General features: G+C 50.6%; 2 protein-coding genes across 5 annotated transcripts; one reads left to right on the plus strand and one right to left on the minus strand.

Moving 5' to 3' along the window:
• Positions 1–874: 874 nt before the first annotated feature.
• Positions 875–3,478, plus strand: ZNF500 (zinc finger protein 500). The gene is given in 6 exon segments (XM_071220453.1): positions 875–946; positions 948–1,152; positions 1,155–1,246; positions 3,006–3,048; positions 3,051–3,161; positions 3,360–3,478. Coding segments are annotated over 6 exon segments (642 nt in total).
• Positions 3,479–3,727: 249 nt separating this feature from the next.
• DNAAF8 (dynein axonemal assembly factor 8) lies at positions 3,728–25,992 on the minus strand. 4 transcript variants are annotated; one of them, XM_053917716.1, is made up of 9 exons: positions 25,800–25,992; positions 23,830–24,009; positions 22,047–22,178; positions 20,370–20,873; positions 18,487–18,604; positions 16,949–17,078; positions 15,863–15,985; positions 15,266–15,376; positions 3,729–14,412 (listed from the first exon to the last, which is right to left on the minus strand). In XM_053917716.1, exons 2-9 carry the CDS (start codon positions 23,956–23,958, stop codon positions 14,247–14,249), a joined length of 1,413 nt encoding a protein of 470 aa, XP_053773691.1. In that variant the 5' UTR covers positions 23,959–24,009; positions 25,800–25,992; the 3' UTR covers positions 3,729–14,246. The 4 variants fall into 4 exon arrangements, with proteins under 4 accessions (XP_045045789.1, XP_053773691.1, XP_045045788.2 ...); XM_045189852.2 differs by having other exon boundaries at positions 3,730–14,412; positions 15,266–15,382; XM_045189853.2 differs by lacking the exon at positions 15,266–15,376.
• Between the last annotated feature and the right edge of the window lie 70 nt (positions 25,993–26,062).

Below are 26,062 nucleotides of genomic sequence, written 5' to 3' on the forward strand. Positions count from 1 at the left end.
CGTACTCCCGGGCAGAGGGGCCTCTGGTTCTCACCATATTTCCAAAGGGACCTCATTCAAAAAGGGGTCAACTGTAATGACTGACAACTCAGCGTTTCTCGAGCACTCACCTGTTCCAGGTACTGTGCTAAACTTGCCATCATCTCGTTTAGTTCTCAGCACTCTGTGTGTGGATGACAATCACCATCTCTTCTTTTCTAAAATAAAATTTTATTTATTGATTTTTTTATAGAGAGAGAGAGGAAGGGAGAGAAACATCGATTTGTTGCTCCATGTATTTATGCATTCATTGGTCGATTTCCTGTATGTGCCCTGACTGGGGATTGAACCCATAGCCTCGCTTATCAGGGCGATGCTCTAACCAAATGAGCTACCCCGCTAGGGCTCACCACCTTTTCTTTCCAAGTGAAGAGTCATCACCCCTTAGATTCAAGGCACATGTCTGGGTTGCTGGCCAGGTCCCCAGTTGGAGGTGTGCAGGAGGCAACTGACGGATGTTTCTCTCCCTCTTTCTCCCTCCCTTCCCCTCTCTCTAGAGGAAAATAAACACAATCTTTAAAAAAAAAAATTTAAAAAAGAAACAGGCCCAGAGAGCATGAGTAGTTTGCCCTGGGACTAGCAGGGAGTTAGTAGCAGAGATAGGTTGATTTATTTCAAGCCTTTCTTTTTGCCATTGAGGGTGAGTTAGCCCTGGGCCCTAGGCAGGGGTTTATGGGTGCAGACATTTATCCAGCCCCAGTGCTACACCCCAAATGATGTCATTGTTTGTCCACAGAGCTCTGAAAAAACAAGTCTTCCCAGTGCCTGGCCAGGGGTATTGGGAGAGACAGATGTGACCCCAGCGCCCAGAGAAGGAGCAAGGCCCAATGGGAACATGGCTACTGCCCACGGCCTCCAGCCCTCTCCACCTTCGGGGTAGGATGAGATCCTGATCCTGAAGGTGGAGGAGGAAGAAGGTCCACTGGGAAAAGGAGCCCTCCCTTAAGATGGAAGACCCCAGCCCTGAGTCCTTCCGCCAACTCTTCCAGCTCTTCTACTACCAGGATGTGGCCAGCTCCTGGGAGGCCCTGAGCCGCCACCAGGAGCTCGGCTGCCACTGGCTACAACCAGAACTGTGCACCAAGGAACAGATCCTGGAGCCGATGGTGCTGCTGGGCAGGCCTGGGTGTGGGAGCAGCAGCCAGAGTGCAGTGAGGAGGCTGTGGTCCTCGTGGAAGGGCTTCAGTGGGAGCCCAGAAAATAGAGGGTGGGGTGGGAGGCATACTCACCCCGAGGAAACAGGCTCTGCGTCCTCAGGGCCCTGCTGCTGAGATCTGCATTTAGAGGTTCCTTGGACTCTGGAGCTGTGGCCAGATGTGGTCATCAGGAGAACCAGACGTTTTGAATGGAAGAAGGCAACTGCAAAGTTTCTCAACCTTGGCTGAAGGGTATCCACCTGTCGATTAACCACACATAGCTCCACTAGCCCTTTCTAAGCTAGGATTGGTTTGTTAATACCACCCCAGGGCAGGCCAGGTACAGGTGTTGATAGGAGGGAGGTTGGAGACCTCCCAAGGCATGGTCTTGGGAGTTGAAGACATCTCAAGAAAGGGAGAAGCGCTGGAAAGAAAGACCAGAGGCTGGCAGGTGCCCTGATTAGCACCCCCAGATGTTCCCCAGTTTCTCTAGAGCTGCGTTGTCCAATACAATTGCTACCAGCTACATGCAGCTTTTTAAATTAAAATTGAGTAAAATGTAATTCCTGCCCCGACTGGGTGGCTCAGTTGGTTGGAGCGTCATCCCATGCACCAAAAGTTTGCAGGTTCAGTCCCTGGTCAGGGCGTGTATAGGAGACAACCTGTCGATGTTTCTGTCTCTCAGGAGTCAGTGGATATAGCCTTGGGTGAAGCTTAAAACACGGTGTGATTCCTTAGTCACACCAGCCACGTTTCAAGAGCTCAGTCGTCACAGGTGGCCAGTGACCACTGCACTGGACAGTGTAGATATGGGACACTTCCATCATTGTGGGAAGTCCTAGAGCCAGTGTTACTCTACAGCACATGCCACGTCCTTCTAACCAGGTTTGGGGAGTGGGAAGCCTCTTAGAAATTTCTCCTGCTTTTAGTCACTAAACTCGAGATGCAAAAAAAAAAGTCATTTCACCTGTTTTAACTCTTTTATCAGTGCCATGCCCAGGCTAGGTATTTGGCAGATGCTGGCAGGTCGCCTTTCTTCCCGAGGCAGTGCCATTGCCCACGCACTGCTGCTCCCTTGCATCCAGCAGGGCAGACTCCTGCTGGAAGTGAACCCTGCTGTCATGGTGACTGATAACTCGGGATCTACCCCTAGCCCCTCCAGCCTGGTTTTGGGGATCCTGCATGGTTTCCCTCTGTCACTGTGTACCCTGGCATCTCTGGGACTGTCTCCTGTCAGAGAGGTGAACTGCTGGACGGGAGGGAGCCTGAGACTGTTCCCCTGCTGTTTTAGCAGTTCCCTGGGGAATGTCTCTTGTCCCAAGTACTGTTGCAGAGCTCAGTGAACTGTGACTCAAGTTCGTCCAATTCGCCTTCTCTGGAATTGGGAATTAGATTATCCCAGGGCGCCTGTAGATGATTTCAAAAAATGTAACAAATGCAGTATTGCCAACTTCCAAAATGAGATTGGATTTAGGACCCTTCTGGCCCAAGGTTTGTTGGGAGTACTCGGAAACAAGGGTAAGAGTGTGACAGTGACACTGATGCAGTGTGACAGGGAGACCGTGGAGTCTCACTCAGGAGCACACCAGGCCTCCCTTTGTCCAGGCTGGGAGCCTGACCCCCCGCCCCCCCCCCCACCCCCAGCTCACTTTCCTTCTCTCTGGGTGTGGGCTGGAGGGAGGGCTGTGTGTGGCATGTGGAGGGTCAAGGGTACAACAAGGATGCCATCTTGGTAGTGAGGATAGCCAAGGGTTCCCGACGAGGGCTTGGGGACCCTGTGGGTCTTCCCCTGCCCTGGGAGCTGGTTGGCAGCCTTCCCTGTGTGTGCAGGGCCTGGAGGCACTCTCTGACGACGCAGTGCCCCACCACACAGGGACCAGCCTTTGAAACACCAGGCAGAGGCCCAGCCTAAGGAGTTGTCCTTGAAGGAAGGGCCCCAGCTGAGCCACAGACTGAAGAGAAGCCCCGAGTTCTGGCCAAAGAGGGGTGAGTAGCCCCCCATCAAGGAAAGCAGCCCTGCAGGAGAGGGAGGCAAAGGGGAAGGAGTGTTGCAGGAGGTTGAGGGCTGCGTGTGTGTGGCTCCCTGTGGAAAGCTGAGCGCAGGTGGGGAGCTGTTCTGGCCTTCATTGCTGTGCCCAGAGGTGGGTTGTGTGGGCCTCACTGGTGACTCTGCTCTGTCTCCAGGCTCAGTGGCCTCCTCGCACCAAGAGATGGCAGCATTGGCCATGTCCTTCCTGTTCCCAGGTGAGCAGGCGGTCCTGGTCTACAGCATCCCTGTGGAGGCACTTCTCTCCCATGGCTAGGCTCATGGGTTTCAGAGGCACTCTTCCCTGGAGTGACATTTGCCTCCTGAGAAGTCTTGTGAGTATTAGGCATTCCTAGAGGAGTCGGGGGTCCAACGGTGAGCTTGGGCAAGTGCTCAGACCCAACTGTGTGTTACAGTCACTTGGGATTCTAGGTCAAATTACAGATTCCTCCCCCAGTTCTGGCCTGGAATAGTCTTTTTTGCTTGTTTGTTTCAATAACAGCTTTATTGAAATATAATTCATATTACATACAGTTCATGCATTTAAAGTGTACAGCATTTATACGGAGTTGTACAATCATCACCAAAATCAACTTACAAGATTTTCATCACCTCCCCAAACACCCCACAGCCACTAGCAGTTGCTGCCCCTTGCCCCTCCCCCAGCAACCACCAGTCCTCTTTCTGTCTTGGGATTTGTCTCTTCTGGAATTGTAAGCTTGGGTTTTATTTAATTACTTCTTATGTTATTTATTTTTGCTTGGGTTTTTTTGTTTTTTTTCAACTTATAAGAGAAAGTTTATATAGAAAGTTACAGAGGTAATAGAGCCCTTGGAGCTCAGGAGAGAGAAAGGCACAGGTAACCCGACTTGGTGAAGAAGAGGGGGAAGGGAAAGGTGCTCGTGCTCCCTACTTTTTTATCATGCTCCCCAGGTCAGTCTGGTGCTAGATTTGGGGATCACTAACTTAGAGCCATCCGGAAGTTCTAAAGTCACCCCATTTGGGTCCCAGGGCTGGCTTGAGCTGGGGCAGAGCGTGCTCACCCCTCCCCCTGAGAAGCGTGGGCCGCAACGGCTGAGCATGCAGTGGGTCTAGCTGCTCCGCACAGCGAATCCGTCCACACTGTGTGCGGCCCTGCAGAAACAGGACAGAGCGGGTGGCGATAGTGTCCTCCTAAAGAGCAGGATCCGGCTGTCTCTGAGCCGAACTTAGGAGGAGGAGAGATGTATGACAGCATGTGGGGAGGGAAGAAGTGGTGGGAGGTGAGAAGGACCCAACATTGTGTAGTGAGTGGAAGGAACAGGTCAGCCCACCAGGCTGGCCCAGCATGAAGGAACACTGGCATGGGACCAAGGGGGCTGTGTCCTTGCATGTGCTGGTGGCCTTGAAGGACATGACCATGTGCCTGTCCCAGGAGGAATGGGGTACCTGGACCCAGCTCAGCAGAACTGCAGTTGGGACATGCCATCAGAGAGTGAAGGTAACGAGTGGGGAGACCCAGACTGCTGCTCATCGGAAACCATGGTGTCTGGTGTGGGCCAGTCCCAGGGGGAGGGTGGCTCCTTGCCTCATGTTGGATGTAGCTGGCCTGGCATTTCCCAAAAGGTGTATGTTACCTCCAGGACCCAAGGCCCAGGCCATCTCCCTGCTCACACCTTCCCCGGCTCCCCACTGCCTACAGGAGCTGGTCTAGCAGCTCTCAAACTGTAGTGGCCTGAGGAATTATGGGAAGCGTGTTAGCAATAGGAACTCAGCGGCCCCATGCCCAGGGATTGCTTCAGCAAGCCAGGTGTGCTCCCTGGCAAGTTCACTTGGTACCCAGCTACATACAGCCTGCAAATCCAGGTTTGCTGGTGTCTTGTCACTGGCCCAGCTGCAGTGGGCAGCGTGGCTGCTCACCCACATGCCAGGCAGATGCCCAGAGCTGTCTGGAGTTCCTTCCTTTTTCACTCCTTCACCCATACAGCTGGTCCAGTTTCCCTTCATCTTCTTCGCTGCCCTCAGCTGCCATGGGCAGAGCTGCTCCTGCCATCCATGACCTCTCGTTACCACCACCTCAGCTCCTCACCCAATACCGTCTTTTTATAAAAGATTTTATTTATTTTTTTAGAAAGAAGGTGAGGGAAGGAGAAAGAGAGGGAAAGAAACATAGATTGGTTGCCTCTCACATGGTTGGGGGAACCTGGCCCACAACCCAGGTATGTGGCCTGACTGGGAATCAAACCTGTGACCTTTTCAGTTTTCAGGCCAGCACTCAATCCACTGAGCCACACCAGCCAGGGCTCAGCACTGTCTCTTTTGCTCTTTCCACTCAGCTCGTCTTGCCGCTCCTGTCACCCACTCATTTCCTGAAATATTTTCTAAAGGAATTGAGATGCTGCTTTGTATCAGTTGGGGTCGCCAGAGAAACAGAACTAATAGGGTATGTGTGTGCATGTGTGTGTAAAGAAGTTTTTTTTATTTCTATTCATTTCTATTTTTAATCCTCACCCGAGGATATATTTATTGATTTTAAAGAGAGGAAGGGAGAGAGAAACACTGGTGTGGGAAAGAAACATCGATTGGTTGCCTCCCACATGTGCCCTGACTGGGGATCAAACCACAATGTTTTTGGTGTGTAGGATGATGCTCCGACTAACTGAGCCACTGGCCAGGGCGAGAGATTTATTTTAAGTACTAGGCTTACATGACTATGGAGGCTGGCAAGTCCAAAATCTGCTGGAAATTCAGGCAAGATTGCTATGTCACAGTCTTGAAACACAACTCCTTTTCTGGAAAACCTCAGGTTTTGCTCTTAACGCCTTCAACTGATTGTGTGAGGCCCACCTCCAGTGTGGAAAGTGATCTTTACTTATAGTCAGTTGATTGTAAATGTTAATCACATCTACATAACACTTCCACAGCAGCATCCAGATTGGCATTTAACCAAACAATGGCAACATAGCCTGGCCAAGCTGGCACAAAAAATTAACCCTCACATACTTTCCTTTATATCCTCATTTTTTTCCAAAATAAGCACCTATGAAATGAATGAAAAGGAAACCTTTCCACTGTCACATATAAGGAGAACACTAATTTGCTGTGCATGCTGTTGCTGGGCTATTGCTCTGTGTTCCGCATCTGTCTCCCTCTGTGGTCATTACTTTTGGCCACTTAGTCTCTGTTGTGATAAAACTCCAGACCCCTCCAGGGCAGCAGGGTTTCCCTCCCAGAGCCAGTGAAAGCTTTGGGCCCTGTTTCCTCACTTCCTGTCCCTCAGAGGAAACAGAGTCTGCACAGAAGCAAAATACCTCCCACCTCTGTCTTTCAGAGCTTCACACTTTCCCATAGATTCTTCTGCTGCTCCTTTGCCCTCACGAGGAAAAGGATTTGCAGTCCCATGGCTCTGATCCAGCCCACACTCACGCCCTCTCTTCTCTTTCCTTCTGAGCAGGACTCCCCACTCCCAGGCTCCATCTGACGCCCCACAGGGGCGAGGGGCAGGCCTGCAGGACCCAGCTCATGCTGCTTTGCCATCAAGGGGACGTCTCTTGTGCTGGTTCAGGTGAGGGAGTCAGGAAGGAGGAAACGGAAGTCCCAGGTTAGATTCTGTCCCCTCCTGGGGTTTCGACCATAGTGATTGTGTTTGTAGAGCTCAAGCTCAAGAGCTTAAAGCGGGAGCCAACAGACTTTTTCTGTAAAGGGCCAGATAGAAAATCGTTCAGGTTTGCGGGCCATACAGTCTCTGTCGTCTTGGTGTGAAAGTAGTCATGAACAACAGAAAACTTTATTTACAAAGATAGGCGCCGCCTCGTGGGCCCAGGTGTGCTGGCCCCTGCGTGAGGGAAAAGCAAGGGGAGGTAGGTGGCCTTGAGAAAGGTCTGGGGCTCCAGTAAAAACCCCTCACTGGAGAAGGAGAGTCATACCAGATCAGTTTTGGCTCACATACTGCCCACAGGGGCAAAAGTGAGACTAGTTCCCAAGGGAGAAATGAGGGCAGGGAGCCTAGGCTGATCGTAAGGCCATCAGGGAGCCCCTGAGTTAGCCCAGCTGGCACCCACTCTCTTTGGCTCATTCCTGGGGGTGGGATTGCTGGGTCATGTGGGGACTATGTGTAACCTTGAAAGGAAGTGCCAGGTTCAGTTCCTTTTTAAAAATTCTGGCGAGTTCTGGCCCAGATGGAGGCGTAGGTGGAAACCCTTTGCTTCCTCGCACAACCAAAAGGAGGATAACAACCAATCTAAAATCAATAAACAACCAGAAGTGCCGGAAAATCAAACTGCATGGAACTCCGACAACCAAGGAATTAAAGAAAAAAGCAACCAGACCTGTAAGGCAGCGGACCTCGAGGGCCAACTGTGAAAAAAACACGGCGAGACAGTGGACCTGGCGGGCAGGACTGGCTGAGGGCGAAACCGAGACTCAGAGCTGACTGTGGACTAGGGCAGGGTTGCCACAGTGGGAGAAACTCCCAGTCTCACATGAGAGTCCATTGGAAAGTGAGCTAGAGATGAGCAAGTGAGCTGCACTGTGCCCTCTCTGGCCCCTCCACCACAGGCATCCCAGCGCAGCAAGGAGGGTTGCCCTGCCCAGGTGAATACCTAAGCCTCCCCAGACCCTTACAACTTATCAGCTGCGCCAAGACAAAGAAGTATGGTCCAAATGAAAAAACAGAGCAAAACCTCAGAAAGAGAACTAAGTAATGAGGAGATTGCCAACCTATCTGATGGAGAATTTAAAGCCCTGGTAATCAAAATGCTCACAGAACTGATTGAGCTTGGTCGAAAAATGAAAAAACAAATGAAGGATACCCAAAGTGAAATAAAGCAAAATATTCAGGGAATCAACAGTGACAGGAAGGAAACCAGGACTCAAAGCAACGATTTGGAACAAAAAGGAAAAAATAAACATCCAACTGGAACAAAATGAAGAAACAAGAATTCAAAAAAGTGAAGAGAGTCTTACAAATCTCTGGGACAACTTGAAATGTTCCAATATCCGAATTATAGGGGTGCCAGAAGGAGAAGAACAACAGCAGGAAATTGAAAACTTATTTGAACAAATAATGAAGGAAAACTTCCCCAATCTGGTGAAGGAAATAGACTTCCAGGAAATCCAGGAAGCTCAGAGAGTCCCAAATAAGTTGGACCCAAAGAGGAACACACCAAGGCATATCATCATTAAGTTATACAAGATTAATATAAACAGAGAATCCTAAAAAGAAGCAAGAGGAAAGGAGAGAGTTACCCACAAAGGAGTGCCCATAAGACTATCAGCTGACCTTTTGAGAAATTAGGCAAGATAGCCTGATTAGGTCCATCAGGCAAGAAGGGGCTGGAGAAAAGTATTGAAGTCATGAAAGGCAAGGACCTACATCCAATATTACTCTATCCAGCAAAGCTATCATTTAGACTGGAAGGGCAGATAAAGTGCTTCCCAGATAAGGTCAAGTTAAAGGAGTTCATCATCACCGAGCCATTATTATGTGAAATGTTAAAGGCACTTATCTAAGAAATTGAAGATAAAAAATATGAACAGTAAGATGACAACAAACTCACAACTATCAACAAATGAACCTAAAAGAAAAGAAAAGCAATGAAAACAAAAACTAAGCAAACAACTAGAACAGGAACAGAATCAGAGAAATGGACATCACATGGAGGGATTTCATTGGGGAGGGGGAAGGGAGGAAGGAGGGTAAAGGTACAGGGAAGAAGAAGCATGGTTAGTAGGCATAGGTAGATGGAGAGCGATAAAAAATAGTATAGGAAGCAGAACTCAAAAAACTTGTATGTACAATCCATGGACATGAACTAAGAGGGGAGAATGCTGGAGGGTTGGGAGGGGCAGGGCAGAGGGGGGATAAAGGGGGAAAATTTTGGAAAACTAATAGCATAATCAATAAAAAATACTTTAAAAAAATTCTCACAATAGGCCAGTGAGGTGGTTCTATCTTAATTTTACACATGTGAGAACAGAGGCTCAGTAATGTGAGCCAAAAGTCCACATTCTGCTTTCTGGAGGTGAGGGTGGAGACAAGAGGGAAGAGCAAGAGGGGCCTGCCTGGGGGCCTGGCGGTAGGCAGAGCCTTAGTGGGGGCACATCTCAGGGCAACAGGAGGTTCGTCCCTCCTTGTTGGGTCAGTGTGTGCCCACTGTGCGCTTTTCAGGGGGCTCTGCTTGAAGACATCTGCCCCCCAGCACCCTGCCCCCCACCCAGTGCCCCAGCATGCCTCTTGCCCCAAGGTCCCCAGGTGGGGTTTGCCTCATGCTGCAGACATGGAAGCAGAGTAAAGCCTTTGCCCGAAGTCACACAGCCTGGAGGGACAGAGCCATGGTCCACTCCAGGATCCTCGCATTCTGTGCTTGTGTCACCAGAGTGTGGCTCTTGTACTTGGATCTGCAAAGGGGCCTCAGGGGCTGCCCAAGTATATGAGCAGGAGGCCATGGATCTGGGAACCCAGGCCTTCTGTTCCTGCTCCAGGCAAAACCACCTGGAGCAGGGTCTCTCTCCCTGGGCATCGTCAATGTCAGGGCTGGATCATTTTCTGTTGTGGAGCCACCTGTGTGCCAAAGAGCAGACACCAGCATTCATGGCCTGTCCCCACCAGATGCCAGTTGCGACACTCCCACCCCAAGCATGACAACCAAACTGTCTCCAGACTTTGTCGGTGTCACCTGAGGTGCATGGCCGCTCCTGGGTAAGAACTTCTAGCCTAGAGGTCACGAGCCCAAACCCCAGAGCCAGACCACTGGGGCTTTCAACTCACCAGCTGAGTGACTTTGGATAAGTTCCCTAACCTCCCTGTGCCTCCGTTTCCTAGTCTATAAAATGGAGCCGTAACAGCACCTGCCTCAAGGGCATTCCGAGGATTAAGTGGCCGCGTGTTTATGACAGCCTCTGGCTATGGTGCTGGCACCTCACGTCAGGCTCTGGCTGACACTCCCTGCTCTGTGTTTTGAGGGAGGATTTGAAGAGCATCCCTCTCCATCATTTTCCTCAGATGGCATGCCCACCCAGCCTTTACCTTCTTATCAGAAGCTCCTCTCCCCAGGGACTGCTTTCTCCTTCTCAGGATGTGGCATGCAGATTAAGATGGAGAGGACACCAGGGAAGAGACACTGGTGAGAACAGTGGGGCTGAGTGCTGTCAGTTTGGTGCAGGTGGCCTGGCCCCCCTTTCGCAGGTCACAAGCCTTCCCTGTCAGGGGTCTGACTAAATCTGAGCAGCCTCTGGGAAAGGGGGAGCCCCGAGGGCATACATGTGCCCTGAATGAAGCAAAGGCTTTGTCAGACACCCCACTTGACAAAGCACCAGCACGCATACACCAGGGAGCAGCCGTGCCAGTGTCCTGTGTGTGGGAAGGGCTTCGGCGACCGCTCCAACCCCAGCACCCACCGGCAGGTGCACACCGGGGAGAAACCCTGCTGGTGTGGTGGGTATGGGGAGCACTTCAGCCAGAGCTCCAGCCTGGTCATCCACCACCGGCACACACCGTGGAGTGGCCCTGCGTGTGTGCAGAGTGGGGCATGCCTCAGTAATAGCTCACTCTTCAGTGCCCACTGCAGGACACACACAGCTGAGAGGCCCTACACATGCCCAGCCTGTGGCCAGGGCTTCTGCCAATGCACTGACCTCCACAAACACCAGCGGACCCACAGTGGGGAGAAGCACCCACACGGCACACCAAGGGTGCAGCTGCTACTCAGACCGTCGCGGCTCCAGGAGATCCCAGGGCCCAAAGCTTAGCCTCCACACACGCAAGTTTGTCGCAGTCCGTGAGGCTGCCAGAACCGTTGCTGTTCCAGAACTGGAAACCCCGACCTTAAGGCATCTTCACACTGACTTTGCTGCCCTGGGCCTGGCGAGAGGATGCAGCAGTGGGACGTTCGGGTAGACTGCTGGGCACAGACCGGGTGTACAGGGTCCTAGGGCTGCTATATAAAGGACCGCAGACTGGGCACCTTACAACAACAGGAATTCTGTCAGTTCATGAGGCCTCAAGTCCAAAATCAAGGTGGGGTCCTTACAGGCTCCTTCTGGAGGCTCTGGTAGCAAAATCCTGTGCCTCTTCCAGCTTCTGACGTTGCCCACAGTCCTTGAGGCTCCTGGGCTTGTGGCAGCATCTCTCCTGTCTCTGCCTCTGTTGTCACAATGGCCTTCTCCCTGTGTCTGTCCTCTCCTAAGGACACAGTCATTGCATTTAAGCCCCCCTTCCAGTGACCTCACCTTAACCAGTAACATCTACAATGACCCTGTTTCCAAATACGGTCACATTTTGAAGTTCTGGTTGGACTAGAATTTGGGGGACACTCTAACTACTGCGGCAGACACATCAGTGGCTGCAGTTGCTTACGGCATTACATACCCCATCCTTCCCCTCCAGCCTCGCCGCTCTTTATAAGTGTAGGTGATGGGGGGCATTTCCTGTATTCTACTGGTGTCAACAAGGACATGGGGTGAGTTAAAATTACCTTTGAAAATCCAGTTTTGTAGAATGGGTGTCTGGTATGGGAATGCTTCCCTGAGATCCCATCTCCCCAACCTGTGAGGAAGCCTGGGGGTTTGACTGGCCTTGCCACTCTCCCAGGGTAAGGGCCCCGAGCTGCCTCTGCTCTCGCCCCAGGTGGCCACGTTCCAAGTCACAGGCTGGCCTCGATTGCCCCACTTTGTCTTCCTGAGGCAGACGTGCCTCTCTTACTTGTTCATATCCGTGGTCTCCTGAGTGGCTGGGGGAAGAGGTATAAAGTCCTTGTTCAGTTTACTTCTGGAGTCATGGGGTAGCTGCTGAAACCACTGAGTTCTGGAATATTCCATCCAGAAGTGCGGCCATTCCTCATTGCTGGGCGACTAGTCCTCATGCCAGTTCTTCATGCTCTGTTCTGTTTTTGTCACTCAATCGCTGTATATATTTTCACCTTTCTACGCAACCCAGGTTCCAGGGTATACGACCTGTTCTCCTCCCTTCATAAATGATGCCAGCCCCCTGTGCTCTGTCCTGTGTGTTCCCTGGAGAACGGGGCTGCCTGGTTTAAAGATGGCTTTTACCTTCTAGGCCAGCTTCCAGAGCTCTCATGGGACATGTAGTACCCAGCCAGATCCAGCTGCTTGGTGTTGCTGACCACCCACCTCCCCCTCAGCTGAGAGCCCGGCCCACTTCTCTCAGGTCGACTGCCACTGGAGGTAGCTGTCCTTTTCCTGGTCTGACAGCTGGGCCCGTCACATGCCTATTCCATAATATTCTCACACAGTCCTATGACATAGGACTTTTCATGAAATTCCTTTTATAGATGGGGAAACTAAGGCCTTGAGAACTTTAAGCACTGCCTCCAGGGGGTGGAACAGGCTTGCAACCCAGGTGTGAATTCCCACCACCTCATCCTCCCAGCTTGCTTTGACAGAGTTACTCTCTGTCAAAGTTGCTTCAAAGTTGAACTTTGAATCCATTAAACTTGGAACAAAGTTTACTTCCTATCACCGTGAAACATCATAAATGAACTTGCTGGCATTAAAAGGGGAAAAATAGCCTTTGCTCTTGACAGCTAGGCTGGCAGCACAGGTGGAGGTATACAACATTCAGCTGCCCTGTCCTCCCTGCATGTGTCCCGGAACTGAGGGTGAGGGAACTCCCCACGTGGGGCAGAGGTTCCTGGGCTTGTGGCAGCATCTCTCCTTGGGATGTTCTCTGCAGGAAGGCCTCCCCTGGGCCTCCTATGGCCTTGTGGAAGCCCCTCTTGCATCTGGCTTCTAATGAAAATGTCCTTCATTGTTGTGAGTGGGGGGCTGGTGGTGAGACCCCCCTGGCCAGATCAAGTAGAGTCTAGTTCTGATCTTGACTGCCTGTGGCTGGCTGAGGCTGGGCAGGGCCTGTCGTGCCTGGTGCAGAGCTGAATGCGAAGAAACCCTTGCCCACCCTCAGCAGATGGCAGCCAGCAATGACCCCAGCTGAATGCTGGAACCCAAATGCCAAGGACCAGGCTGGACTGCCTGAGTTGACAGCCTGGGAAAACTGCAGATGATTTTACTGCTCTTCCCATGGGGCAGGCAGGGCAGAGTGAGGCTGAGACTGAGAAGTGGAGTCTTGGAAACAAGTTGAAAAGAGAGTAAAGGTGTCACACTTCAGGGCTTCGGCCTGTTGGGCAGCAAGGCTGAAAACAGCAGTTATGAAAGGACCATGAAAATGAGGGTGGAGGTAGGAGACAATGCTTGCAAAGTAACAGGGTGACAGAGACTGGAGTGCTTCCTGTGGGCCCCAGCTCTTGCTGGCCATTCACAAGGAAAGCCTTGTGAAACCGGGACAGGTCAGGTGTTAGAACATTCAGCATTCTCTCCGTATTTAAAGATCGACTCCACCAACTCCACAAAGGCACTTTTTAGAACATTTATGTGCCTTTGTGGCTTGGGTAAAGAAAAAACACATGTCAAATTTCAACCACAAGTTCATTTGGTATATATGTAGTGTGTTAATTTAAGTACACAAAATAGTAAGTATCCAGGGACCCAGAAAATCAGGCTAAATTCTCTTTTAAGAACTTTCCACCTTGAAATTCTCCAAATATGTTTTACTTAAATCTTCTAGTTTTTTAAAAAGACCTGTATGATGGCAATAACAGGTACACATTAAAGGAAAAATGCAAAAAATGGTCAATGGTTAATAGGCTCACAGTTCCACGAGAGAACAAAAGCATTGTCTCCATGGGCTTTCCTTCGAGGCCCTTTCAGAGGACTGGGGTCACCTGAGTTGTCATCATGCCACATGTACAGTTTTGTGCTGGTGTCTTTTTGCTCTAAATGCATGGAAACGTTCTGACCACATTCTAACAGAGGGCTAGGTGACAGGTCCAAAAGCACCTGCTAATGGAAGCGGGAGGGGAAAGGGACCATTGGGCCTGGGCATGTTGACAGAGTCAAACATCTCACTAATCTCTTAAGACCCAGTCCCAGAGTCATCTACAGTTGGCCCAGAGGAAACACCAGGACCTCTCTGGCTGTCCCTAGCCCAAGGGGGTCCCCCAAGGCCCCGGGACTTCCTCCTGAAGGTCTGGCCAGGCACTCTGCTTCGAAGCTCAGAGTGTTACACGTTGCTTCTTCCCAGTCCCGGATCCAGCTGTATCTTCAGGGGCCTGAGCCTTCTGGCCGCTAGGACACTTGCTGGCAGGCAACTGGGGCTGAACCATCCCCTTCCGAAAAGCCCTGAGCTGCTGGAGAAGCTGACTTTTCCCAGTGCAGTCCCTGAAGCACAAGAGAAGCAACCTCAGTCAATGCCAAGTGGAGGCCAAACTGCCCAGTGCTTCACCACTGAAACAGGGCACATGAAAGCCAGAGTGCTTCCAGAAGCATTCTTCCCAGTTCCCCAGATGTGCATAAATAACGATGGCAGGCTCCCACACTTGCTGAGTCACAACGCGTGTCAACTTGTGAAAGCATTCTTGGGGTAAAACCTGTGTGACCCTTCTCAACCCCAATTTTTCTTCCCTCTTTTTTCCTATAATGCCTGATCATGGACCACAGTAGGGGGGAAGTTGCAATAGACTCTGACATTCTTGAAAGGTAGGGCCTGCAAGCTTTCCAATTCCAGAAAATTATGGACACTGCCACAGCATGTGATTGTAACTCGCCCCAGACCACATCGTGGCCTCCCCACAAAGGAGACTTGAATGTTCTCTGAACTTGACATTTCACATCCTGATTCACCCAAGCCTTCCATTTCTGGCTAACAACCATTACTTTACTCCATCCCTACTACACTTTCTATTCACTTCCATTGCCATCACCAACTGGGAGCAAAATCAATCAGGGGAGGTATTTTTCAGAAAGAAAATATACTAATCCCTTCTCAAAAGTAAGCTAAGGTGTCATTGGTGATGTACAGGGACAACAGGCAGGCTGAGACAATGCTGGGCCCCAGGTGGGCTCCCAAGACCACCCTCCCCACCGCCAAGACCCACCCCCTACCCTCATGTGCTGGCTCTTTGGGTGCAACATATAGAGCTGAAAGCACAAACGTTAAATGTGCCAGACCAAGGGCTTGTGCAAGGAGCAGCCAAGGGCACAGCCCCAGGCAGCAGGAGCCCATGGTGGTTACCGTAGCCCTGCTGGGCCCTGCCGGTCTCTCTGAGCAGCGGTCTCCTCTTCCCCTGCCTCCTCACTGTCAGAGGAGCTGGAGCTGGAGCTGGAGCTGGGGCTGGGGCTGGGGCTGGGGCTGGGGCAGAGGAAACAAGGGTTCACTGGACATGCCCCAGTCCACCCCTGCCAAGCTGGGCTCCCACCAGGGACTTGGAATGCCCAGGCCTCCCTGGTGACCCAAGACAGGAGGGTGGGCAGGCCAGCCAAACCCCAGCCAGTCCAAACCAAAGGGCCACTGCGCTTCCTGCCAGGTGGTGGAGGGAAGCACTCCAGGGCAATGTACCAGACCTAGACTGTTTGCTTAGACCCCCACCCAAGAAAGATTGCCATTTGCCTCAGCTTCCTCCCTCTCTGCTGGGAGAGTCTGCTGATGGGAACAAGTGGGACAGCTGGCCAGGCTCGGATCCTGGTTAAGAGCACTTCTCAACTGAGCAGTGCTCCCAGGACTTGCCCATGCCCAAGTCTTCCCATCTGCTGAAGTCCCTGTTCCTCTTTAGGCCAACGTGGCCTGCGCAAAGCAGTGGGTTGGCTGCAGGGCAGTCATCGCTCCCTGTACCTTTCCAACGGCCCCTGGTCTGATGGCTCGGTGGGCCTCAGGTCAATGAAGATGGTGGGAGGCTCTGCTGGGCTCCTTAGCTGACTCAGTCCCGCCTGGAAGCCCGGCTGTGGCAAAGCGCATCTGAGGTGGGAGGAGCAGGAGCGCTGGCTGAGTCACTTCTCAGTGATTGCGTGAGAACCGCGCTGGGCTCGTGGCTGCCGCTGACTGAGCACCCACTGTGTGGGGGGCACTGAGGTGGGCCTATCCATGGATTTGCTCTTTTACTCTGCAGAACCCTTAAGATTTAGGCCAGTGCCAACAGAACTTTCCATGATGATTAAATTATTCTCTACCTGCACTTTCCATCACAGTAGCCACTTGCCACAATTTACATTTAGGATTAACTAAAATTAAATTAATACATTAAAATGAAAAATTCAATTCCTCGGTGGCACTGGCCATATTTCAAGGGTTCAATAACCACGTGTGGCCAGTGGCTAAGAATGAACAACGCAGGTCTAGACATTTCTGTTGGACACTTCAGATTGCCAGGGACAGAAGCCACTCCAACTAACAAACAAAAAGGGAATTGTTGGCTTTCAGATTCCTAAAAGAAGTGGAACAACCAAAGTGTGGACAGGGATACAGCTGGGCCCTGTCCCCACCTCTGCTCCACTTCCCTACTGCCCGCTCCGGCTTCAGCGTTTCTCATCACAGATGGCCTTTCTCCACCCTCCCACAATTCCCAGGGAAAGGCTGTGGCTGGCCTGCCTGGGGTCAGATGCCCAGGGCTGGCCCAATTAACAGTGGCCAGAAGACCAGGGCCGTATGCCCTGGGATGGAGAAGAGAGGGTTCCCATGGGATGGGGGAAAGAGCAGGTGTTTTGGGGCTTGAGTACCAGCTCTGCCACATATGGCCTGGGTAAGTCAACCTATCTGAGCCTCAGTTTTCCCATCTATGAGATGAAGATAATAATAGTACCTACCTGATCAGATTCTTGAGATCAAATGAGAAATATACATCAAGTGCTCCACCCACAATAGGCTGCAAGGCCAGGGGCCAGTTCTAGAGAGGATAGGGTCACGGCTGGGAAGAAGTCCCACCTGCTTCTGGCCTCCAGCTGCTCAGTGTCCTTGAGCATGTCAGCAGGCACCTTCCAGGCTCTGGACTTTGTGGCACACAGGAGTGTGAGCTGTTCCATGAGCCTGTCCTGGGCGCTGGGCTCAGCATGATCTGAAGGAGAAGCAAGGGAAGCTGCTTAATAGGGACTTGGTCACTGACTTGCAGTGGTCTGACCCTCATGTGAATGAACCTCCAGCTTGTACCAGGAGGCCCTGCTCTACTCCTTTGCTCCCCTACCTCTGCTCACCAGGGCTGGGGGAACAGTATCCTTGGGAGCAGGGAGTTGTATTTGATCCCATAATAGGGGTGACTTTTTAAAAAAAAATGATTTGAGAGAGAGAGGAAGGGAAAGAAAGAAACATCCATTTGTTGTTCCACTTATTTATGCATTCGTTGGTTGATTCCTGTATGTGCCCTGACCTGGGATTGAACCCACAACCTTGGCGTATCCAGACAATGCTCCAGCCAACTGAGCTACCTGGCTGGGGCAGGGGTGACTTCTACTTAACACTTTATTCCACTTCCTCATTCCCTAGTCCCACTTGTCATAGGGGAACCATAATTAACATTTCTTTGTGTTCACTTTTTAAAAAATAGCAATGGGATCATCTTCTGTAGATTTTTTTCACTGTTTATATTATATCTTTCTGATTAGCATATACATATACCCCCAGTGAGCTTGCAGTGTTCTGTGCTTTAACTGATCTAACTAGATTCCTACTGAATACTGATACTAAATATGGGTCACTTTCCATTTTCCACAGTTGTAAATGCTGCAGCAGATATGAACATCCTTGAACACATACCCCTACCTGCCTGGGTGAGCACATATTAGGATATACTTTAGAAGTGGAATAGCTTCATCAAAGGCCTATATGCCTATAAAACAGATTCTGCCACGTTGCCCTCCAAAAAAGGTTACAAATTACAGCTCCCACCCTCACCCCACCTCAGGCCCTGGGCAGGTAGCTCGGTTGATTAGAGCATCATCCTGACACATCAATGTTGTGGGTTCAATCCCCAGTCAGGGCACATATAAGATTCTACTAAGGGCCCTGGCTGGTGTGGCTCAGTGGATTGAGTGCTGGCCTGAGAACCGAAAGGTCACTGATTCGATTCCCAGTCAGGGCACATGCCTGGGTTGTGGCCCAGGTTCCCAGCTGGGGGTGTGCGAGAGGCATGATGTATCGATGAGGGATCGATGTATCTCTTGCACGTCAATGTTCATTTCCCTCTCTTTCTCCCTCCCTTCCCCTATTTCTAAAGATAAATAAATAAAATCTTTTTAACAAATTAAAAAAAAAGACTCAACCAACAAATGCATCAATAAGTGGAACAACAAATTGATGTTTCGCTCTCTAAAATCAATTAAAAAATAAAATATGGTGAGGGCTGAGTAGCAGAGAGGACATGGTGGGCCACAGGGCTGACTGTGCCCAGCCTGTGGACCTATTTTATTGAGGCCCTGGAAGGAGCTGCTTTTGGGGATGCACTTGGACCCTGGTGTTTAAGGTCAGACCTCGGCCCTGGAGGCGACCAGCTGCCCACCACACGGTTCCAGGTGCGAGATCTCCCTGGTCGTCTTCTCGTCCAGCCAGACTCTGAAGGATGTGATCCAAATCCGACTCTTCGAGTTGCTGAAATGATTAAAGTGGTGACTGTGAGGCTACCACAGGGTGCTGGAGGCAATGGAGGCTGTCGCGAGATGTCCAGGGGTAGGAATCAGGGTTTGGAGGCATGACCATATTTGCAGATTGGGCTTGCTCATCCACCCTGTCAGGGCTGCAGAATGAACCACCTGGGGTCTGCACCTCTTTCCTGTGCCTTTTTGGGCAATACGTACTTCTGTTTCTGGCACATAGAAATATTTCAACCTGGAGGAAACCCACTGTCTTTTTATTTTTTTAATCCTCACCGAAGATATGTCTATTGATTTAGAGAGAGAAGATGGGAGAGAGAGAGAAAAAGAGAGGAAGGGAGAGAAAAATCGATGTGAGAAACATTGATCGGCTCCTTCCTTGCATGCGCCCCAACCAGAGGTTGAACCCACAACATAGGGATGTGTCCTGACCAGGGATTGAACCCACAACCTTTTGGTGTACAGGACGATGCGCCAGCCAGCTAAGCCACCCAGCCAGGGCCAGTGTCTTTTTACAACTTTATAGGTTCATACGGATTTAAAATGTCGAGAGGGTAAAAAGTTCTGCTCTACTAACAGATTGCTCTAGGCAGGTGCTGAAAGCTGGAGGACTTGAGAAAAAACGCTGTGGGGGCAGAGTGGGTGTGATCAGAGGAAGGAAATTCATCAGGAGTTAATGTTTCTTATATATGATCTTGCAGCTCCTTGCAGCCCTGTTGGTCAGTGAATATAAAGGTGTTTAGGGGCAAACAGAAAGAATGGAATTGATGAGAATGAAATTGGTGAAAATTACCTCCATGAACACCTTGATACCAGTTTTCTCTAAATTGTTAAGAAAATTATCCAGAATTGGTAAAGAGAATTACATGACCTTTCAATGTCATGTTGGCGCTTTTCTAAGCTCATCTTTCTAGGGGGAGGTTGGTTTGCACAATTGATCAGGGCCCACCTGTTTTACAACTTTGTAAAATGGAGAAGGTGCAATGGTTTTCTTCTGTCTAGTAAAGAAGATACCCCCATAGGTCTCAGTTCTGCTGCCCTGTAGGATGTTGACCAATTTTGCACTTAATGTAGCTATTTTATCTCGGCATTCATTTCTTTTCCCCCAGTGTTTTATGAAATCCTAGTTTCTCATAATCTCGATGAACTGGTTTTGTTGACAGAGTCTGTTCTCTATCTTATATGCAGTTAAAGTTGTATGTCTTTATAAACATGCTTGGGATTAGCATTTTTTTTTTTTTTAAGAAGGCTGCAGTCTCCATACTCTTCCTTGCTGTTGTTAACTCTATCTGAGGATGGATGGTCTGTCTGCCAGGACTGCGCACCCCTGAGGTAGGTATCACAGCCTGCCTGCCAGTGGACAGGGGACCATGGGCTTAAGGTCACTGCTGTGGAGTAAATGTTGGTGACCCTCCCAAATTCACATGTTGGAATCCTCACCCCCAATGTGATGGGGCTTGGAGATGGTGCCTGTGGGAGGTGATTAGGTCATGAGGGGACGACCTCATGAATGGAATTTGTGTCGTCATAAAAGAGGCCCTACAGAGTCCCCAACCCCTTCCACCAAGTGAGACAGTGAGAAGAGGGAAGGCTTCTCACCAGATATGGAATATGTCAATGTCTTGATCTTGGGATTTTATTATAGCAACTCCCACAGTTAAGACAGGTGCAGTGGGCCAGCCCCCAATTTGGCCTGTGAAGGAGCATCTAGGGACAACTACAGGGTGCGCCCTGAGGACGCACAGGGCAAAACAGCTGCCTACCTGAAGGGAGAGCACTGGCAAGCCTTCCTGGGGCCCCTGTGGTGGCCTTTCTGGTCTTGGACCCACCACTGCAGCTTCACAGGGAGTCTCCTTCACTTGACTGTGGTCACTGCAGGCAGGGCTCTGGGCACCCCAGGTGACTTTATGAAGTAGGTCTCTCTTGATCATCTTCCTTCTCTCCCTTCGGAGGGCTCTCCGGTTTCCACAGTCTGAGCCCTCCTGAACCCAGGAGGCAGCGTTTGGGTCCATTCTCGGGTCTCCTTCTGGGAGACTGGGGGTAGCTTCTCCCTGTGGCCCCCAGGGAGGACTCAGGGATCCTTTGTTGTTGAAGGACATGCCTCCAAGGTCACCTTCCTGCCACGTGGGGGTCTCCTCAGGCACCCTAAGAAGAGAGCTGCTCTCACCACCGCTCTCCACGGGCGGGCCAGGGTCCCTTCCTTCTGTTGTCCTTGCATTCCATTCACCCCGGGGCTCTGGTGAGAATTCCACAGGCACCACAAGTAGCTATTGAGAAAAAAGATGTCCTCGGTTAGCAGCCTCAAAAACATACTTTAGGGAAATTTTTTTCTTACTGTGGTAAAATATGTATCAACAAATTTTGTCATGTTAGCATTTGTAAATGTATGGCTCCGTGGCACTGAGTACATTCATAGTATTGGGCAACCACCACCACTGTCTGTTTCCTAAGCTCTTTCATCCCCCAGACAGAAACTCCGGACCTCCCCTCCCCCAGCCCCTGGTAGACTATAATCTACTTTCTGTCTCGAAGAACTTGCCTGTCTGGCTACGTCATGGAAGTGGAACATACACCGCCTGCCCTTCTGTGCCCTTTTACTTAGCTCAGTGTTTCCAAGCACTTCACGTTGCAGCACGTGTCAGTACTTCATTCCTTCTTGTGGGCTGAATAATAGTCCACTGTATGGCTAGACCACCTTTTGTTTATCTGTTTTGTTTGTTGATGGACACGTGGGTCGCTTCCACCTTTGGCCACCATGAATAGGCCACACAGCTATTAAGGGATGGACAAGATGAAACCCAGGCCTTTGACTCCAGAGCAAGCCCACAGTTCCACCCCCATGAGTTGGTACAGATTTTCCCACTCAGTTTAAAAAAAAAAAAATCTTCCCGAAGAATTGCTGAGGTAATTGTAGAAATGAAGAAAACAAAATAGTCACATAGACATCATTCCACCTGAACTAACCAGGGGTCTTGGCAGCCCCGGGAAATTTCTCCGGTTTGGGGTTCTTCCAGACATACTTTTAGGCATTGCTGAGTGAGTGGATGACTTCTGTCATGGTGATGGGGAGGGGACATGCCCTGGCTCTTGTAAGATGACCCCATGTCAGTGCTCACACTGAGAACTGAGTATAGCTGGGGGTCAAGAAGAATAGCAGGGACAAAAATGAGACAGAACATGAGTCCCCACCCCTGGTCCTAAGTGTGCTGGGCTCCTGGAAGAGCACTGTGAACAAGGCGGGTAGATGTTTGGTGTCTAGATTTCTTGGGGCTGTACCTGGAGAAAGGCCTGGGTGTGCAGAGAGGCTGGACCAGGGGTTTTAACCTCTTTGACCCGCACTGCTATTAAGTCCAATGAGAGACATGGACACCCACTCCCACACCCCATTCTGTCAGCAGGGTCCCAGCATACTGGATCCCTGGAGCCTGCATTCCACAGACCTCAGGAGGAGCTCTGTCAGCCGGAGGCACCCAGGCCCCATCGGGGTCTTCAGCCAGCTCCTCTGACAAGTCTGGAATCAGGGTGGTTTGATTTCGCTGGAAGATGAACAGCTCCTCCTCTCCGAAGTCTGACTGAGGACAGACAAGAGACCTTTGGGATTACGTGGTAGTGGGCAGAGCCAGACGGGCCTGCATCCCCACATGACCTTGCCCTACCCCAGCCTCCCCACCCTGCTGCTGGCGAACCCAGCGATCACTGAGATCAGTTCTCTCGCAAAGGTTCTTGCCCTGTGCTGGTTCCTGGGGCTAATTTAGAAAAGTGGGCTCAGCAGCACCACCTCGTGGAGGTGAGATTCAGGGCTCCAAATTCTGCATGTACCTGTCATCCTTAAGACTATATACAGCAGGTATCCAGTTAATGCCTGGTGCTGAATGAATTGGGCACCGAAGTGGTAGCTGAAAGAGCAGAGTCTAAACCACCCGCCCCCCAGGACTTCAGCCTTGGTTTGTTGCCTCTAATACAGGGACAGGGGCACTTATAGTCGCCAGCCCACCTCACAGGGGTGTTCTGAAGATGAGAGCAAATGAGACTGAAGATGTGGAAAGACACTGCGGTTGCGTGATTTACACTCCCCATTAGCTTCGCTGTGCACTGGAGGATCCCTGAGGTCTAAGCTGTGTCACATTCATCTTTGCAGGTGCCACAGGTGAGACCCAAACCTGACTTGTTCCTTCTAAAACTTTGGCCCTGTCTCTAAATGCCCAGCTCCAACCTGTGTGTTTGACACCCACTGCTGAAGAGGAAGAGCTACCCGGTGCGTTGCCCACTTTGCTCTCTTCATAGGGTCGCTGTTAAGTCTTACATATGTGCACGCACCTAATTTCCACTACATGGAAAAATTGGTATAGCTTATGTAAGCCTCAATTCAGACTCACTTTTGTCACCCAACATTCTCTTAGTTGGCGGAAACTACTGCAGAAACACAATTACCATCACGGTGAAGCAAGGCCCACCTCAGTGTAGTGTTACAAAGGGCTCTTGGTCCTTGAAGAGGCTGAGGGGGCTCCTTAAATGTTTGTTGAAGAACTGCACGTGATCAATAAGAAAATTACTATGTATTATGCAGGCACCACGTGCCAAGCACTGTGCTCCAACGTGGATTATTTAATCCTTACAACAATTTACAATGTGGGGCCTCAGTCCGTAACTCTTACAGCAAACTGGGGTGTTTGCCAGGATGAGAAAAATGCTAGCATATGGGTGATTTTTGTTAACTCTGTTGGGCACACGCTCTGCACCAGACACTTTAAGTACAGATTCCCACATTTGTACCAGTGATAACTATCGGTATTTTTGCAGCAAAGAAACTGAGGCTGACCCAGGTGCGGAAACTGCCCGGAGGTTACATGGTAAGTTAGCAACTGAGTGAGGATGGGGATCAAGGTCTGCTTGATGCTGAAGCCCCTGCTCTTCCTCCTCTACTGAGGTGCTGTTCTGACTCTCTGTCAGACCAGGACTGGGCCAGGACCCACACTGAGAGTGGCTACCATTTCAGTGCCCTGTGATAAGCCCTTGGAGGAATCCTCCCGTTGTGGTTTGGGGTCACTGGTATGGCCTGGGAGGGTGCTGAGCACCAATAAATGTATTCAGAGAACAAAAACAGAGACAGCGAATGCAGAGCTGATAAGATCCACAGCTGTCCTTGCGTCAGCATCACATTTGTCACGGGAAAGGAAGAGCAGCCAGGGCCCAGGATGGCATGGGAAGAAGGTGCTTGCTTACCAAAGAGGAATCCGAGTCCAGAGACGGAAGCTGTTCCCTGGCAGCCTCAAGAATGGCCTCCCAGGGCCCCATCTGGGAGGCCCAAGGAGAGGGCAGTGAGGGCCCCACATCTTTGTCTTGGGATGCCATGAGGGCCTGAGCTCAGGGGAAGCTTCTCAGTGCACCATCATCCAAGGAGCCCTGGAGAGAATGTGGGGTGAGGTGACAGGATCCAGGGACAAAGGGTCAAGAGTTGGAGGGGAGGGGGACTGCCTTTTCACAGCATCTACTACTTTGCTGGGGATGAAAATGGACTCACAGACCTTCATCCCATTTCCCTTCTGGTTCTGCAGGTTCCTGTTACTGGGTGCCAGGCACTGTGCCCTGAACTGTGTGAGTGTGTGTGTGCAGCGCAGTGCAGCACAGAGCCCGCAGATACAGGTATATGATGTATGTAATGGTATTGTGTGACAATAGAGATATGTACTGACAAGTGATATATGTACATAGGTACAGGATATATGGAATGATACACGTATATGATGTATGGATATACGTAAGCTGTATCTCTCATATAACATAGATACTATTATCTACATTTTATAGGCTCAGAGAAATTATATTGTTAGTAAATGGCACAGATAGAATTTGTATCAAAATTAGAGGGGATTTGAAGCCCCACTATCTTTTACCACTCCCTTACGAAGGAATAGAGCAGCGAGTTTCAACCGTTTTCATCTCATGGCACATATAAACTAATTACTAAAATTCTGCAGCATACCCCAAAATATATTTTTTGCTGCTCTGACAAAAAATAGATATAATTTTGATTTATTCGCAAGGGACAGCTACTGTTGTGTGGGCTGTTGTCGTTTTTTGTTTTTAATCTGACAGTCTAAGGGAAAAGAGGTCAGTGCCTCTGACTAAATAGTCAGGCATTCCATGTTTTACAAATTCTTGTGGCACACGGGTTGAAAATCACTGGACTAGGGACATTTCGGAGCCCCCAGTTTTGTTTTGTTTTGTTTTTTTGAGTCACCACTCAAATTAACCCCTTATACCTAGACGCCCCCCTTTTGTATCTCACAGTCTAAAATGAAAAGGCCCTGCCCCTTAAGGGTGGAGGAGACTTTAGGAATGTGGGATGATGGTCCTTAAGAGCCACTGCCTGGAGATTCCTTGCAGCCCGAGAGGCAGACGGGCCTACTAAATGGGAAGAGAACACTACTGTTTCAGCCCTAGCTGGCCATCACTCTGGCTCAGGGCTCCCATCAGTGTAGCAGCAGGAGAGTGAGTGGGGGCTTCTTGCTTCTGTGCTTACAGGATCGGGGACAGGACCTTGATGCACCCAGAACTGGGAACTGGAGGGTGTGGACGCAGGTGGTAAATACACCATGCGGTGTTCTCTGGCTGCAGGGCAGATCAGACAACAGAATCTCGTAGGTGAAGGGGACTACCAGAGACTCAGGTAATTTCTTCAGGTGGACAAGGCAATTCAGAAAATGGGAAAGGCACTACGCGTTGCGGGAGGAAACGTGTACAGTATCTCACTGAAAACTGCCCTACATGTTTGGGGGAGGAAGGTGTCAGTTGCTGGGCTTTGCGATAAAAACGGATCAGATCATGCAGGGTCCTGAACGCCAAGCTGAGGGGCTTGGCTTTCCAGCAGAGGAGGGTTAAACGAAAACCTAAGCGAACCGGCAGCTCAAGTCTCTTCCAAATCCCGACTCTTAAACCAGGTCTGTTTCTTGGCTGCAGCCCGTTAGCCCCGCCCGAAGTCCCGCCCCCGCCCCGCCCCCCTGCCTAGGGGCGGGTAGTTGTTATGACAACTAGACGCCAACGACCTCCCAGGTCAGGCTTTTAAATGCTAAAGTTCGGAAACCGCAAAAACCCAGCATTTACTCTCTCATACTCCCAGCCTCCCCTTCCCCGCGTCCTGTCCAATTCTCGACATTTATCTCTGCAGCTGCGGCAGGCCCGAGGCCCCTCACCTCAGGTCTCCGCCTCCTAACATGGCTGTAAACAGTCTCAAGCGCGTCCCACCGTCTCGTTCGCCCCCTTGGGCCGCGGGCACAACCACTGAGAATTTCACCACCGTTGGAATCTCCCCTCAGCAGAGTTTTACTTTACTGCCCTGGCAACCGCTCACCCCAACAACTCTCCGGTGCCTCTTTCGGGGCTTGGAGCCTCTTCCCTCTCTTGCAATAGGATTGGTTCCTATGGTCAGTGAAGGGGCGGGACAAGCGACCTGCCC

This window comes from Desmodus rotundus, unplaced genomic scaffold (assembly GCF_022682495.2).
Source record: "Desmodus rotundus isolate HL8 unplaced genomic scaffold, HLdesRot8A.1 manual_scaffold_156, whole genome shotgun sequence".
Lineage (NCBI taxonomy): Eukaryota > Metazoa > Chordata > Mammalia > Chiroptera > Phyllostomidae > Desmodus > Desmodus rotundus.

Coding starts and splice junctions, on each gene's coding strand:
- DNAAF8 (XM_045189852.2), bottom strand. CDS start 23,958: ATGGCATCCCAAGACAAAGATGTGGGGCCCTCACTGCCCTCTCCTTGG. Junction 22,179..23,829: donor TGGACTCGGATTCCTCTTTG/GTAAGCAAGCAC, acceptor GTCTGTCCTCAG/TCAGACTTCGGAGAGGAGGA. Junction 14,413..15,265: donor CAGGGCCCAGCAGGGCTACG/GTAACCACCATG, acceptor CTTGTGCTTCAG/GGACTGCACTGGGAAAAGTC.